General features: G+C 42.6%; 1 protein-coding gene across 1 annotated transcript in view; it reads left to right on the top strand.

Annotated features, from left to right (window-relative positions):
- The first annotated feature begins 382 nt into the window (after positions 1-382).
- The window catches only part of STAT4 (signal transducer and activator of transcription 4), a 91733-nt gene continuing 76566 nt past the window's right edge, over positions 383-15549 (top strand). Inside the window, exons 1-3 of the mRNA XM_047722414.1 lie at positions 383-599; positions 3259-3387; positions 4869-5013. Of these exons, the coding sequence (XP_047578370.1) occupies positions 3260-3387; positions 4869-5013 (273 nt within the window). The 5' untranslated portion in view covers positions 383-599; position 3259. The remainder of the gene's footprint in view (positions 600-3258; positions 3388-4868; positions 5014-15549) is intronic.

Below are 15549 nucleotides of genomic sequence, written 5' to 3'. Positions count from 1 at the left end.
AGGTCTGACAGAGGCGCCAGAACCAGCTGAGACGGAGGCTCCCCCGGCTCTGGGGTTCTAGAACAGGCGCGTCACAGGGGAAGAGCGGCCCGCGGCAACCAGGTACGCGGCGGCGGGCGCGTGGGACGGAGCGTGCGGGGTGCGCGGGGGCCGGCGTGACGCCCGCAGCCGGCCCGGACCTCCGCGAGGCTGTCCTGCTCCCCGCGAGCCGCCCCTGCAGGACCGGGAGCCCCGGGAGGTCGGAGAGTTTGGTATTTGGGTCCCGGCGCCCCGTCCCTCCAGGGGGGAGAGGCCTGGGCTTGGGAGGCGGGAAGCTCCGGGCACGTAAGTCCCAGGGGTGGTCTCAGCGGCGGCTCCCGGAGGAAAGGGGCGTGTGTCCCCCCGTGGCCCACCGCCCGCGGCCCGCGCGTCCGGCTCGGGGAGTGGGCGGGACCGACCCCGTGAAGTCCCGGGACTCTGGCTCTGACGCACAGGAAAGCCTCCCGTGGGAGGGGACATGCAAATGCCGCCACGACAATGGCGTCAGCGGCTCCATCCCGGGGACGGTGAGGGCGACGCCGACTCGGGGCCGGACGCCGACGGGACGGCCGCGGAGCCAGGTAAGGGGCGGCCCCCGCCTGGCGTCGCTTCCCGGGCCGCGGGCCGGACGCGCTGTGCGGGCCGCGGGGCTGGGCCGGGACGGTCGCTGCGCCCTGGGTCGCTGCGCCCCGCGGGTCCTCCGCGGCCCCGAGGGCACGAGGTCACGGACGCCCCGGCGCAGGCGGCGCAGGTGGCGCAGGTGTCGGGGACACTTGGCGCTCAGCCCCCGGATCCGCGGCGGGAGGGACGCCGGTGGCGATGCGGACGCGTGTCCCCGGTAAGGGACCCCCGCGTCTCAGGCGGCTCCTCGGAGCCGCGGGCCGGGCAGAGGACGGGGCGCCTGGGTCCGGGGAAACCCGGAGCTGGAGTCGCCGGTGGCTGCGGCTTGGATGAGGAGGAGGGACACTGAGGGCATGTCCTCTCCTGTGCAAGTCACAGAGCCCGCGTGGCCCTGTCAGCTCCCAGACGACAGGATGAAATGCCTCTTTACCTAGGCCGGACGTTCAACGACGACAGGCAGGACCCGATGTCCAAAGACACGCGCTGTCGTCTTCCTGTGGTGGGAGAAGTGGCCCCGGAGGGCGGGCCCCGTAGAGCGCAAGGAAGGGAGAGGAAGGAATAAAGGCCTTTCTAGAGGCTTCAACAGAGAGGAGGGCCCTGGGCCGCACCCCTTACCCCTTCCCGTCTTCAGCCTCAAGTTCCGCTCTCTGGGAGGTGGACCCAGGTCCTGGGAGTAATGAACCGAGCTCTGGGACAGGTTCTGTCCAGTTACTTCTCAGTGGGAAAATAGATTTTCATCCGAATCACAGCAAGGATTTAAGAAAAATAGCGATAATGATTGTAATGGTGTTTTCAGCTCATGGGCTCTCACCGTTGTGGAGAACAAGTGGGCAGGGATACAGCAGGACAATGTCATGGTAGCATGGGAGCAAATGGTCCAATTCTGTGTGATCTACAGGTACAGGCAGATACCCATGTAGACAGGTGGATACAGATATCCAGCATCTGCAAAGACAGCTATGTCTGGTTTCGGGAGACTTCAAATGGGTCCTTAGGAGCGATGCATCTTGGGTACGAGTCATTTTGCTTACTTGTCCCTCGGATTTTTTCTCATTTTTAAAGTTGGAGTAAAACTAACTCTCCACCTGCCGTGCGCACAGCCACATCAGAATGGCCACTCATTTAACAAGCACTTGCTGAGAGAGAAACAATACGCCGAGAATGCGGCGTGTACAGGTCTTCAGGATATAAAGTGAAATGAAAATAAAACTTTCTTTTCCCAGTTTCTTTCTTTTAACGAAACGTTCCTCTATAGATTTCGATCAGGGAGACTGTGCCCCAGAGTGGTTCCATTTGAAACCTAAGGATATGAACTACATGAAATCAGTTATCATGCCCTTCTATAGGCAAAGGGAAATCTTAACTTACCTATAAGACAGGCTGAGGTATTATGGTGATTCATCATGTAAAAGTTTTGTCCTTTTATCTAAAACTGCTGATAAAACTATCAGACCTTTGACTTTGGAAAAGGTAAAATACTTTAACTTCAAGATGTCGTATTCATCTCCCTGAGTTCGGAAATGTCTAAAGCTTCTGACTGGTGAGAGAAGGATAAGGTGGGGAAACACATACTTTTGTTTTTTTTTGTGAGTGCCTCTGCCAAACACGTACCTAGTGTGGTTTCCTCCTCAGTTAACCTGAGGGTTCAACCACTGTCAGTCACACACCAGAGACTAATTAAAAGTTGACCTTAAAAGCTCTGCCCAGTCATAGTGGATCATCACATGGAGAAACATAAATATGTATGGATTCAGAGAGATTTCAAGCTGAAAGAATTAGAGCCCACAGAAATGCATACATGAAACTCTTCATAAATCTAAGACCAAATTTGACTGGAGGTCTAGGAATATAAGTATGACTCGGGAAGCCAGGCAACTCTGAAACAGAGAAAAAACGATGGGCAGTTGGATGGATGAGGTGCTCCTCACACAGAAAATCTACTGCGGGTCTGAGAAGGCACAGTTTGCCTTCAGGTTGCTCAAAGTCAAGAGTGCAGAGGGAACAAGGGGTAAGAAAGGAGTTTGTTGAGAACAGAGATTCGCGTGACAGATTGGAGGTGTTGGGGGGATGAACGCTTTCTGGAGAGAGTTCTGGAGTTTCTGTTAGAGCAAAGCAGGACATGCTTTAGGGATAGAGAACTTTTTTCCCCTTGATTAGTTATGACTTAGGAAAAAGCTGAGGATGCTTTATCTTTGTATTGAAAACATCTTCTCTTTACTGTTTTCTTATATAAGGTGACTATAAAAGAAAATTTTTTTTTAGTTATTTAACTAATGGACAACACTGTCTTTGTTTGAAACCTAAGGGAGGGGTGCCTTGGTGGCTTAGTCAGTCAAGCATCTGCCTCAGGCTCAGATCATGATCCCAGGTTCCTGGGATCAAACCCCACATCTGGCTCCCTGCTCAGTGGGGAGTCTGGTTCTCCCTCTCCCTCTGCCTCTCCCCGCTTGTGCTCACTCTTGCCCTGTCTCTGTCTCTGTCTCTCTCTCTATCTCCCTCCTTCCCTCACTCTCTGTCAAATAAATAAAATCTTTCAAAAAAAAAAATCTTTGGGAGAAAAACATGTACCACCGTTATTAACATTATTTTAAAACTCTAATTCTACCTCTTCATTTATAGCATGTCTCAGTGGAATCAAGTCCAACAATTAGAAATCAAATTTTTGGAGCAAGTAGATCAATTCTATGATGACAACTTTCCTATGGAAATTCGACATCTTTTGGCTCAATGGATTGAAAATCAAGACTGGTAGGATCAAACATTATTGTATTTTCCCTAGAGGTTGATGTACAAATGCTTTATGCTCTCTCTTTGTGAATTCATTCTTTCATCTGCTTTTGACTCCGGAGATGCGTTCTTTCGGATAAAGAATTTTCTTCAAGCATTTGGAAAACTTCCTCAAAGGAAGAGAATCATTGTTCTTTCTGGTTTCATCTGTTGTAGGTGAAAACTAAATGCTGCTAGGGCCTTGGTTTTTTGGTAAGCTCAAATCCCAGTAATTTCTAAATATTAAAAAGCCATGAGGTACCTGGGTGGCTCAGTGGGTTAAGCCTCTGCCTTCAGCTCAGGTCATGATCTCAGGGTCCTAGGATCAAGCCCCACATCGGGCTCTCTGCTCAGCAGGGAGCCTGCTTCCCCCTCTTTCTCTGCCTGCCTCTCTGCCTATTTGTGATCTCTCTCAAATAAATAAATACAATCTTAAAAAAAAAAGCCACAAAATGAACCTATGGTTTATCTCAATTTTCAATTTATAGTCTCAATGTAAATATTTTTTCTTACTATGTTTTAAAATCATTCTTTAAAGCTCTGTTTATCTTTTACAATTATTTTTTTTTTGTTTTGAGTGGTCCTCTCTCTTACTGTGATAAAATGTACATAACAGTTACCATTTTAACCATTTGTTATAAACTGTGTACAGTTTTGGGGCATCATGCACATTTCCCTTGCCGCACACCCATCAACACCGTCTGTCTCCAGAACTTTCACCTCCTCAAGCTGAAACTCTGCCCTCGTTAGCCAAGAGATCTTCACTCTCTCTACCCCAGGCCTGGCAACCCCCCTTCTCTTTTCCTTCTCTCTGCCTCTCTAGGCACTTCACGTCAATGTAATCACACAATATGTGCGCTTCTGTGGCTGAAGTATTTCACTTACCATGTTTTTTCAAGATTCATTCATGTAGTGTGAATCAGAATTTCCTTCTCTTTTTAAGGCCGAATGATATTCTATTATAGATGTGCCACATTTTCTTTGTTCATCTGCCGATGAACGTTGGAATCGTTCCTACCTTGTGGCTATTGTGAATAAAGCTGATATGAACGCTGATGTACAAATATCCGTTCAAGGTCTTGCCTTTAATTCTTTCGAGGATCTACCCAGAAGGGGAATTGCTGTGTGTAATTTTCTGTTTATATTTTGAAAAATCTCCATCCTGTTTTCTGCAGTGGCTGTGGAAGGGGTCCCAGTCTCTCCACAACCTCACCAACACTTGTCGTGTAGGGTTTTCAGTAAAAGCCATTTGAAGGGGTATGAAGTGGTAGCTCACGTTTTGACTTGCATTTCCCCAATGATCAGTGATGCTGAGTCTACTTTGATGTATACAATTTAATTTGTAAAAGCCTTTAAATGCTTGTCACTGTGGAATAGATCGATCTCTTTTAAAATTTGTATGGTAAAATAGTAGACATTTTACCAAGTTGTTTCCTGCTGTGCAATAACACTTTTGTTTTTAGGGAGGCGGCTTCCAACAATGAAACCATGGCAACAATTCTTCTTCAAAACTTGCTAATACAACTGGATGAACAGTTAGGTCGCGTTTCCAAAGAGAAAAACCTGCTCTTGATACACAATCTGAAAAGAATTAGGAAAGTTCTTCAGGTGAGAATGCATTCTATTTTTTCAAAAATGTTTTGATTTATGTGTCTTAAACTCAGCTAAAAAATCAAATATGTACCCTTCTATTATTTTCAGTTCAGATTTAAGAGGGAAAATGTGAATTCTCTTATCATTTCATGCTCTATTTTACCTTATTAATTCATGTTTGTTTTTCATGAAATTTTGAACCAAAATACACTGTACATGGGAGAAATGGGAGGACGTGTGTGATTTTCTTGTGACCGTTGACTAGTTGTGTTCAAATTTGACAATGCTGGAATAAGGATTTCAAAGATTATATGTTCACGGCTCGTCCTCTCTTGCCTTCCTCTCTTGAGTAACAACTTAGTTGGTATTGCCCCATCTTAGACGGAGACCTCACTGTTGTATGTATCCTTCCGGATTTGGCTCACATCTTACCTCCTCCAAAAGATTCCTTGGTACTCTCTGGCCTCTAGCTCTAGCTCTAGCTCTAGCTCTCTAGCTCTCCAGCCTCTAGCTCCCCAAAAGTTTGCCCAGGCAAAGCTCTTCCATCTGCGGTCTGTGTTCTCTCAACATCTGCAACACATCTGTACCGTGGCACTTAGTATAGCCTTTATGGGTGGAATTTCTATGTGTTTGTCTTCTCCCCCAAACTGGGGACTTTAATATTCAGCTTTGAATTCCCAGCGCCCACCCCAAGACTGGATATGTAGCAGAGTGTAATATTCATGGATTACAGGGATGTATGAATGAATGGGAGTGAAACAAGGATCTAGAGAATTAAGGGCAGGCTAATACTGAGTTAAACTCAGAGGCACTAATATACATACTGAAGTCCGAACGTGAATTGCTGTGTTATTTCCTGAGTGTCTATCCAATGTATTAGACAACATGGAAAGTGCAGGTGCCATCTCTCAGTGAGGCATTCTTAAAACCCCAAAGCTATAATGAACACATTTTTAGAAAATTTTACCTAGAATATCATAGAAGTGTGCTGGAAGTTACTAGCATTTGTGGGAGGGAAATATATGTTGTTTTTCCTACCGTATGAATTGTACTGAGCTGTCTTTGCCCTTGTAATCCCCTACAGATTTGCAAAACACGTGGCCCAGGTAGGAGAATAGCTTGTTGCCAACAAAACAGGATTTTTCACAGCATAAAGCAAGCATCTCTTACACAGATAGGACATTTAACCTTGGCTTCATTAGCTTAGGGCTCCGATCAATGAACTTAAAACAACGGTGGGCTCTTGCTCCTCACAGGTCAAATGAGTAAGTGCGTAAGTCCCTGCCTGTTTGAGGGCCCATTACTGAGAATGGTTGTTACAGTTTTACCTGGTTGACAAAGAATAAAAATAAAATAAATAAGTTTGTGACATGAAAATTCCACGAAATTCAAGTTTTCGTATTTTAGCGGAACACAGCCACGCCCCTTCATTTACATACTGACTCGGGCTGCTTTTGCGCTTTGGCGGCAGAGATTGGCCCCCAAAGCCTAAAATAAAAACGTGTGTGTGTGTGTGTGTGTGTGTGTGTGTGCGCGCGCGCGTGCGCGCGTATCAGTCATAGTTATCTGGCCTAGAAGCAAAGGTCCTAAGGTCACTTGGCTGGAGGGACACAGATGGGTAAAATGAATGACGCATGGTATCTGGAAATTCTGAAGTTTAAAATTCTCAAATGTGACCTTGGGCAATCACTAAATCTTTCTCAATGTCACATCTTTTCGTGTAAGTGGGAATGAACCTTATTTATTTTTGGGGATTCTGAGGAAGGCTGGAGTTTTTATTCTGGCAAAAAAAAAAAAGTAGGCTTCCAATAAATGGTTTTTGTTGTTGATGGGTAAAAGAACAGGATTTTCTTAGGTGAAATCAAGGGTAAACTTACAGCCTATTTTGGTTGGGGGGGTTGGAGATAAGATTTTGAGGGAGTTCAAGAACCTGCATTCACATTTTGGCTCAAGTAAAAGCTCTTCTGTGTTTGTCACTGGCCCTCCAGCATCTTACCTCTGTAGACCCTTCCCAACAAACTGCCCCAAGCTCCTCGACATCCTTGCCCAGAAGAATAGACCTCCTAGTCCCAAACTACCAAACTCACTCTTCAAAGGCTCTGAGCCTGCCTCCATGGCTAAGGATGTAATGCCATCCCTTTCACGCCAGCCCAGCTTCCAGTCTTTCCTGGAGGACCTGTGGATGTCCCAGTGGCTCAAGGAAATCTTCATCCTCCTTCACGGGGCGTGGGTCGCAAGATATCCAGCATCTCCTTTGTGCTGGATATATCTAAGCAGGTCACAAGCTCTTTGAAGTGAAAGCCTGACCTCCTTTTTTGACCTCCCTACACCCTCCGATACCCACTGTGGTTCTCCTGCAAACAAGGAACTCAAAAAACAGTTTGGTTGCTTAAGATATTTTGAACTGACCAAAGAGTTGCCCTTTCCTTCATTTTATAAGCTATATTTCTCGGGTGTTTGTATTAATTCAGAATACAATAAAAAATAGTAATAGAGAACATTATCAACTATGGTTGTAGACACAAACCTGCATTTTATGTTTCTTTTTAATATATCATATTCCCACTCTTGTTTGTTTTTTTTTTTAATGTCTTTTTGATAAAACAATATCTCCCGCTTCCCCAAGAATTAAAAGAGAAAAAAACCTCCTATCAAAAGACCGTTGACACTGTGCTTGTCTGGTTTGAACATTTCCATCCTCTGAGATTTTAAATGCAATCCGTGTTAACTATTATAGCACAAAAGAGCAAACAATAAAGTTCTAGGGGAATTAAACCAGCGTAAAGCAGATTTGTTTTAGTTCTTTACAAAGCAGCTGAGGTCTTCAGTTTCAACATCCAGTTGAACACTGATGTCCAGCTCACCTTTGCCCTTTTAAGAGGAGTCAGGGTCAGGTCAAGGCCAAGAGCAAGGACTACTTCAGGCTGAATCCTGACTCTCGGAAGCACTTGCTGTACAGCCCAGGGCAAGATGTGGACACTCTCTTGTCTCAGTTTCCTCAGCAGTGGGAGGAGAACCACACTCGTATATTACCCCAGGGGTGTTAGAAGCATTAAAAAATTCTAAAGAATGTGGTAAGCTTAGGATTTACTAAAAAGAAACACCTGCCCTAGATATTGCAAGAATGCTATGCCTTATTCTTGGGCTTTTTTTTCTTTTTTAAACCAATAGACTATTTTTCTTTTTTTTTAAGTTGTTTTTTTTGTTGTTTTGTTGTTGTTGTTGTTTTTTAAGACAGAGAGAGACACAGAGAGGGAGGAAACACAAGTAGGGAGAGTGGGAGAGGGAGAAGCAGGCTTCCTGCCGAGCAGGGAGCCCAATGTGGGGCTCGTTCCCAGGATCCTGGGATCATGACCTGAGCTGAAGGCAGATGCTTACCAAGTGAGCCACCCAGGCGCCCCTAAACCAATAGACTATTTTTTTAGAGTAGTTTTGGATTTATAGAAAAGTTGAGCAAAGGTACAGAAAGTTTCCTTATACTCCCACTCTACCTGCCTCTCCCCAGTGCCCCCTATTAGAAACATCTTGCATTACTGTAGTACATCTGTTACAATCGATGAACCTGTTGTGATTCATTATTATTAACTTATTACATGAAGGCTTTCTCTTGGTACTGTCCACTTATATGGGTTTTGACAAATGCATGATGTCATATATCCACCATTTCAGGTTTACTGCCCTAAAATCTCCTCTGCTCTACTAGTTCATCCTTCCCTTCCTTACCCCAAACTCCTGGCAACCACTGATCTTTTTAGTTTTTCTCTATTCTGCTTTTTCCAGACTGTCATATAGTTGGAACCATACAGTCTGGGGACTTTTCAGATTGGCTTTTTTCACTTAATAATATGCTTTTAAGCATGTCTCTTTGTAACTTGAGAGCTCATTTCTTATTATCACTGAACAATATTCTCCTGTATGTATGTACTATAGTTTGTTGTTGATCCATTTTTAGCAATTATGAATAAAACTGATATTAACATTCATGTGCAGATTTTTGGATGGGCATGAGTTTTCAACCCATTTGGGTAAATACGTAGGAGCTTGATTGCTAGATCTTTGTTCTTGGGCTTTCTATCACAAGACTCCTCCTTATTCATCTTCCTCACTGTATCTTTCCCTGCTGAGGCTGCTGTAAATACAATTGATTAGGTAGATTTGAAATAAGAGACATTTACTTCTCACAATTCTGGAGGCAAGGAAGTTCAAGGTGCTGGCAGATTCGGTGTCTGATTCAGCTTTCTGGTTCAGAGACAGCTGTCTTTTCACAGGACCTCAGGTTGGCACAGTGGGGAGGGAACTCTCTAGGTTATCTTCTATAAAGATGCTAATCCCATTCATGAGGGCTCTACCCTTATGACTTAATCACCTCCCAGAGGTTTCACCTCCTAATAGCATCACATTAGGGGTAAGGACTTCAACATATGAATTAAGGAGACACAAATATGCAGTTTATAAGAACTTTCTTCTTTCTCCCTCAGAATGACATTTAAAAAATTAAAATGGGGGCACCTGGGTGGCTCAGCTGGTTAAGCGTCTGACTCTTGATTTTGGCTCAGGTCATGAGCTCAGGGTCAGGGGCTTGAGTTCTGTGTTGTGGAGTCTGCTTAAAATTTTCTCTCTTCTCTCTTTGTTCCTCCCTCCCCGTGTATGTATGTGGGCACTCTCTCTAAAAAATAATAATAATAATAATTAAAATGGCACATATTCATAATAAAAAATTAAAGTAATACAGAAAAAAAGGCAAAGACCATATAAGATAATCCAAAATCTACTGCCTACATATAACAACATTAATATTTGGTGAGTGCCATTCCAGATATCTATACATACATATGCAAATGGAAGACTGGCTGTTGACACTTCGTACCCAGTGGTTACCAGAATCTTAGAGTCTCCTGTGCCCCCTCTCCAACTCCATTCTGCTTTCTTCCCATCCAGAGTAACCACGAATCTAATTTTTGCATTTCTCCATCTCTTCGTTTTTGTTATAGTTTTACCACATATGTGGGTATCCTTAGTAAACACAGTGTATACATTTGCAAGTTACTGAATCTTACATAAATGGAATCAAAGTATATTTATTCTTGATAATTTTCTTTCTTCACTTAATCTTGTTCCTAATATTGATCCGGGTTGATGTGTACAGCTGTAGTTTATTCATTTTCATTGTTACATAGTATTCCATTGTGTGAAGATATCGTGACTTATCCATTGTACTGTCAATGTGCATGTGGGTTACTTCTAGTATTCATTCACTATTTGAAACAATGTTGGACTGATGTTGGACTGAATGTTCTTGTGTGTGCTGTGTGGTGCATGAAACATGCATGAAATTCTCTAGGATCAATACCTAGGAGTGGAATTGCTGAATCATGGAGTATGTACATCTCTACTTGTGCTAGGTAATGCCAAGATTGTTTTCCAAAATGGTGATACCAGTTTACACTCTCCTATTTGGGTAAGAGCCCTGGCTCCATATCTTTGTACATACTTGTAGTGGTCATATATCACATACCAATCTGGGGGTGTATCTGTCTTACTTCTTCAGTTTAATTTTTTCTTCTTTTTCTAACTACTTTATTCAATGCTTTATTTATTTTGAGCCTTTCTCTTTTTTCTTATAAATGAATTTATATACTTTTGAGAAGTACGTAATGTACTTTAATATGTAGTCTTTTTACTGTTCATTTTGAAATAGTCCATAATTTCAGTATTGACTTATAATTTCTAGATAAATTTAAAAATTATTCAAACAAAAATGCATAGAAATGCTAGATAAAATAGAACAGACTTAATATGTAGTCTTTTTACTGTTCATTTTGAAATAGTCCATAATTTCAGTATTGACTTATAATTTCTAGATAAATTTAAAAACTGTACAAACAAAAATGCATAGAAATGCTAGGTAAAATGGAACAGACTTTTAATTGCATAGGTAAGCTCATCACATTAGAAGAAATTATAGAATCACAAAAAATTTTTTAACTGCAAGTAGGAGCTGCACTGGGGACTGTCATACATTCTTGGATTCTAGAAATATAGATCTCAAGCATGAAGGACACCAGAAGGAAAGAAAAGATCCAAAAAGTAACAAGAGAGAACAAATTTATTACCTACACAGAAATGAGAGGCAAACAAAGCCAAATTTAAAACAGAAACGAGAAAAGAGTAGAATAAATGTCTTCACAGAGCTGGCATAAAATATCCCTCAACTTAAAATTCTATACCCAGCTAAACTATTATGCAAAATTAAAAATTCACCACATAGATGCTACTGAAGGAAATTGAACACAGATATTATGCATGCATGGTAAAATTTCAAAAGTACCCCTACAAGTGAAAATAGAGTGCAGAAGAAATCAAAAGAATTAAAAAAAATTAGAATCTGTAAAAAAAGTTGAAAGCATAAAATGAGGTATCAGAAAAAAAATCCAAATAATGTCTCCTAAGTGGACAAAACTCAACAGTTATTAGACAAATTGCGGATTGCATCTAAAATATGAAATAACAAGACATGATGAGATCAAAGAGGTGTGTGAGAGCTGTCTTGTAGAGAAGCTCAGGTGAGCCTTGGTAAGGAATCCAAATCTTATTCTGAGTGTAACAGAAGCCATTGACAGGTTTGAGCAAGGGTATAACATCAACTTCTCTCTGACTTAAAAAGCTCACTCCAGGGGCGCCTGGGTGTCTCAGTGGGTTGGGCCTCTGCCTTGGCTCGGGTCATGATCCTGGGGTGCTGGAATCAAGCCCCGCATTGGGCACTCTGCTTGGCGGGGAGCCTGCTTCTCCCTCTCTCTCTGCCTGCCTCTCTGCCTACTTCTGCCTACTTGTGATTTCTATGTCTGTCAAATAAATAAATAAATAAATATTTACTATGTCGAGGAGAGTATGGATGCAAGACAATGTTGGTGAACCAAATTTTAAAAAAACAATTTAAAATATCCTTCTTCAATCCACTTACTGTTTTTCATCTTGAAATTTGTGGTGTGGTTTTCTTTTGTTACCATTTTCCAAGTGGTAAATGAATTCATCTATTCATTTTCATACTTTCTGTGTCACTTTGTGCTGGGCTTGTCTTTTATAAATATTACATAGCAATCTTATTATTCGGTCAGCAAATATTGAATAAGTCCTTGCTCTGTTACTGGTCACATTTTAAGTACTAGTGATGTTATTGGAGGAAGTCATGAAGCCTAGAGTCTATACAATTCACACCTCCTATGTTCTGGTTTTTAACTTAGAGGAACTTCTGTGGCCATTCCTCAAAAACTAGTGTTTGGGAAGTAAGGGGAAGCAGGCATCAGCAAGCTTGTCTGATAATAGAAAAAAATTCTCCATCAATTAGAAGGCTGTGTTCAGGGTTTTGGCGTTAACTCTGTGGTTAACAATCCCACAACCCACGAGGCATTTTTCACCGACCACGGTAACTATTCTGTTAATAAGTGTTTTAGGCCCCGCGGGTGAGGGGGCGCTTGCAAGTGTAGCCACATCTCACAAGTTCTGCTCTCTGCTTCGCCATGGCCTCCTCCTCAAAGGGTTTCTCGTTTGGGTTTGCCTGAGCAAAAATATGGGCTAGAGCTGAAAGCTCCTTGAAAGTTGAGAGGATGGTGAGTTCCTTCTCACCTGGGCTGCAAAAATCCTGTAGTTGGCCCCGAGTATCAGGTGAAGTGAGATTTTTGACATGACAAGGTAGAGGATTAGAAAAGTTTTTGCAGTACGGAGAGAGGGGAAAAAAAAAAAAAAAGCTTTAACTGCTGATCTGCTCTGAATTTGCCAGATCTTACCTTCTCACTCCTGCTACTTTCTCAGTTTACTCCTCTTCCTTCCCCTCTGTATACCACACGTAAAGAAACGTGAAGGGGTGACCTCGACCTCTGACCTGAAAACAACCCGGTGTCGCCAGTTGGTGCTAACTCTGAAAGAGCTGAGTGGAGGGTTCAACTATGCACGTCATCTGCTGCCCATGGCGGGAGCCAGTTTGGCATTCACTCACCGTTCTTTCCCCAAGCCCCCTGCACACACACCCCAGCTCTGTTTTCATCTGAGCTAATGACCGCGTGCCAGTGTCACAATGCTTCTATCTCAGAAACTTGGAGACCTGCAGATTGTGCTGTTGAAGATGGAGAGGGAATTATTTGTCGAGGTTTTGTTGTTTGTGGAAGTTGGAATAGACAACAGAAGGTGGACGGTGTGCATCGCCATCCCTTGTCCCGTGTGCTTGACACTAAAATGGAATCCAGCATGATTAGCCCAAGATCCCACCCGCCGAAAGTCCATTCATGAATCCTTTTGTGTGTGTTCCTCCAAGCCTTTCTCTTCTCTTATCCAAGGCTGCCCGGATTGGTCTCCCTCCTTACCGTCTTCTCTACCAGTTTATTACTTGAGTCCATAGTGATTCGTCCTTTCTCTGAATTCTACTTCTCTTTGAAGTGTATTCCAGTTTCTTTATGTAATAATGACTTTGTGTCTAGTGCACATATGGTTTGTTTTTTTTTATTCCGAATGACAATTTGGGTTTTTGAGAGTGAGGTTCATATAATTTGCTTTGGGGTATACTGTATCTGGTCCATAGATGTTTGTTGACTGAATATTGGCTTCATCCTATGAATTTTAACATCAGGCTCTATTGATTGCTGAACATACAAGGTGAGGAGGGTATAGATGTTCAAAAAGCTTGCAATTTAGAGTGGGGACAAAAGTACAAATAAATATTTATAATTCAGTGGGGTAAGCACCATGAGAGGAGTATCTGCAATCATAATTGGCAAAGTTGGGAATATTTAAGCTGTTTCTAGAAGGATGATTCAGGACTGTGAAGAGAAGAGAATGGAAGAAAGGGAATCATATATGGAGAAGGAAAAAAAAACCCACGTAGGAACATGAGAGAATGCCTATTTTCAAACTAGCTAGGCATTCAAAGCATTAAGAGGACGTTATATGAGGGTCTTGAGAGCCATGCTGATCTTTTTGGACTTCTGCAATGGGGAGCAATCCAAGGTTTTTAAGCCAAAATGTGGTGTAAGTATATGTTTTCACTGAAAACATATCCAGAGCTAGTTTTTGGTCTAGGACGACCTGCCCCTTATCTAATATAGGCAAAGAAATATTAGATAATTCTCCTAAGGTTGAAAGTATTTCTTTTCTCATTCCTGCCCCTATATTTCCTTTCCTCAAATCATTTGAATTTAGAGAACTGAGCCAGAGACTGGAAACATTTTATTTTTCTTAACACACAAACTAGCTGTCATGTGCCAAAGGTAAACAAAAGCTAAAGTGTTTGGACAATGAGAGGTCAAGTCCAATGCTTGGTTTGGGAAACGGGAAGTCCACATAATCATCCATGTCCAGGAGCTGCCTGGGAACTCCATGTGGCTTGTGACTCCACTGGCCTGATGGACGATAGCAGAAGTTGAGAGAGGAGCTGCCAACCCCAGAGCAAGCAGCCGCGACCAGGAAGGAAAATGGATTCCTACAGCCTGTAGTGTGATGACTAACCATGCCACTGGGAAAGTGGTGGGGACACAGACGTTAGCTGAGAAAGAGGATATCAGGATGTCTTGAGTCACATGTTGACTTTTATTATCCCGTGGTTTGCTGGGAGTGTCGTCATGGTTGTGAAGAAAAAATTGGGCAGATATTCATTTTAAAAGTAGGAGAATTGTGTCATTCTGCCAACAGGTTTTGTGTTTTTGTTTTGTTTTGGTTTTTTTAAGTTTTCTATTTTAGTTAGTTGTCCCTATCACATGAAGATGAATGCCCACAGGAAAGCCGTCTCTTCTGGTCTAAATCCGTTGTGATCTAGAAGCTTTCCAAAAAGATACTTAACCCAAACCAAGACAGTTCATAAAACTTGTTACTGCAAACATTTGCTTTTTGAAACACTTTTACGTACATTCTGCGGAAGATGGTGTAATAAACAAAAGCATGCAGATTGGGACAAAACAAATCCACTTGTCAGCAGTTAGACACCAATTGTCAGCTTGAAACAAATTCATGTTTGTATTTTAAATTGTGGTTTGAGTAATGATCAAGTAGATATCTAAACTTAGTAGATAACTCATTTTAGTTCATAGACATCGAGTGATTGCCTTTAACTGATCCAAGCCACCTCACAGGTATCCATTTTAACTTACCAATGAAATGTTCATAATTGGAAAAGAAGTTGGTTTTCACACTAACCACCACACACTGTCCAGGCTTCCATTACTACCTTTTCCAGAGATGACTGAAAGGCAAAAGATTTGCCCAAATGATACCTATCTCTCCCTCTATTTTTTTCCCCAAAATGAGGATCCAGAGCCAAGTACTAGCACAGGGTTGGTCTTCAGCACTCTCTTACCATAATCTTCTGGTTGGCTACTTTCAACAAGAACATAGATCTTACTCTCAGCTGCTGAGTGGGCTCCTAAGTGTACCATGAAGAACTAATGTGGCACGGATAGCCAAGAAGTATGTTGGTGGCTAAAAAATGAGAAGAGTCTTTGTCTGGTTTCAAGAAAGTTCCTATTTTCTTTCATCTAATCTGTGATCTCTGCCTCAGTAGAAAGATAT

The sequence above is a fragment of the Lutra lutra genome, chromosome 3, assembly GCF_902655055.1.
Source record: "Lutra lutra chromosome 3, mLutLut1.2, whole genome shotgun sequence".
Taxonomy (NCBI): Eukaryota; Metazoa; Chordata; class Mammalia; order Carnivora; family Mustelidae; genus Lutra; species Lutra lutra.
The sequence above is the reverse complement of the archived record's forward strand: the minus strand, read 5'-3'. Positions and strand labels throughout refer to the sequence as shown.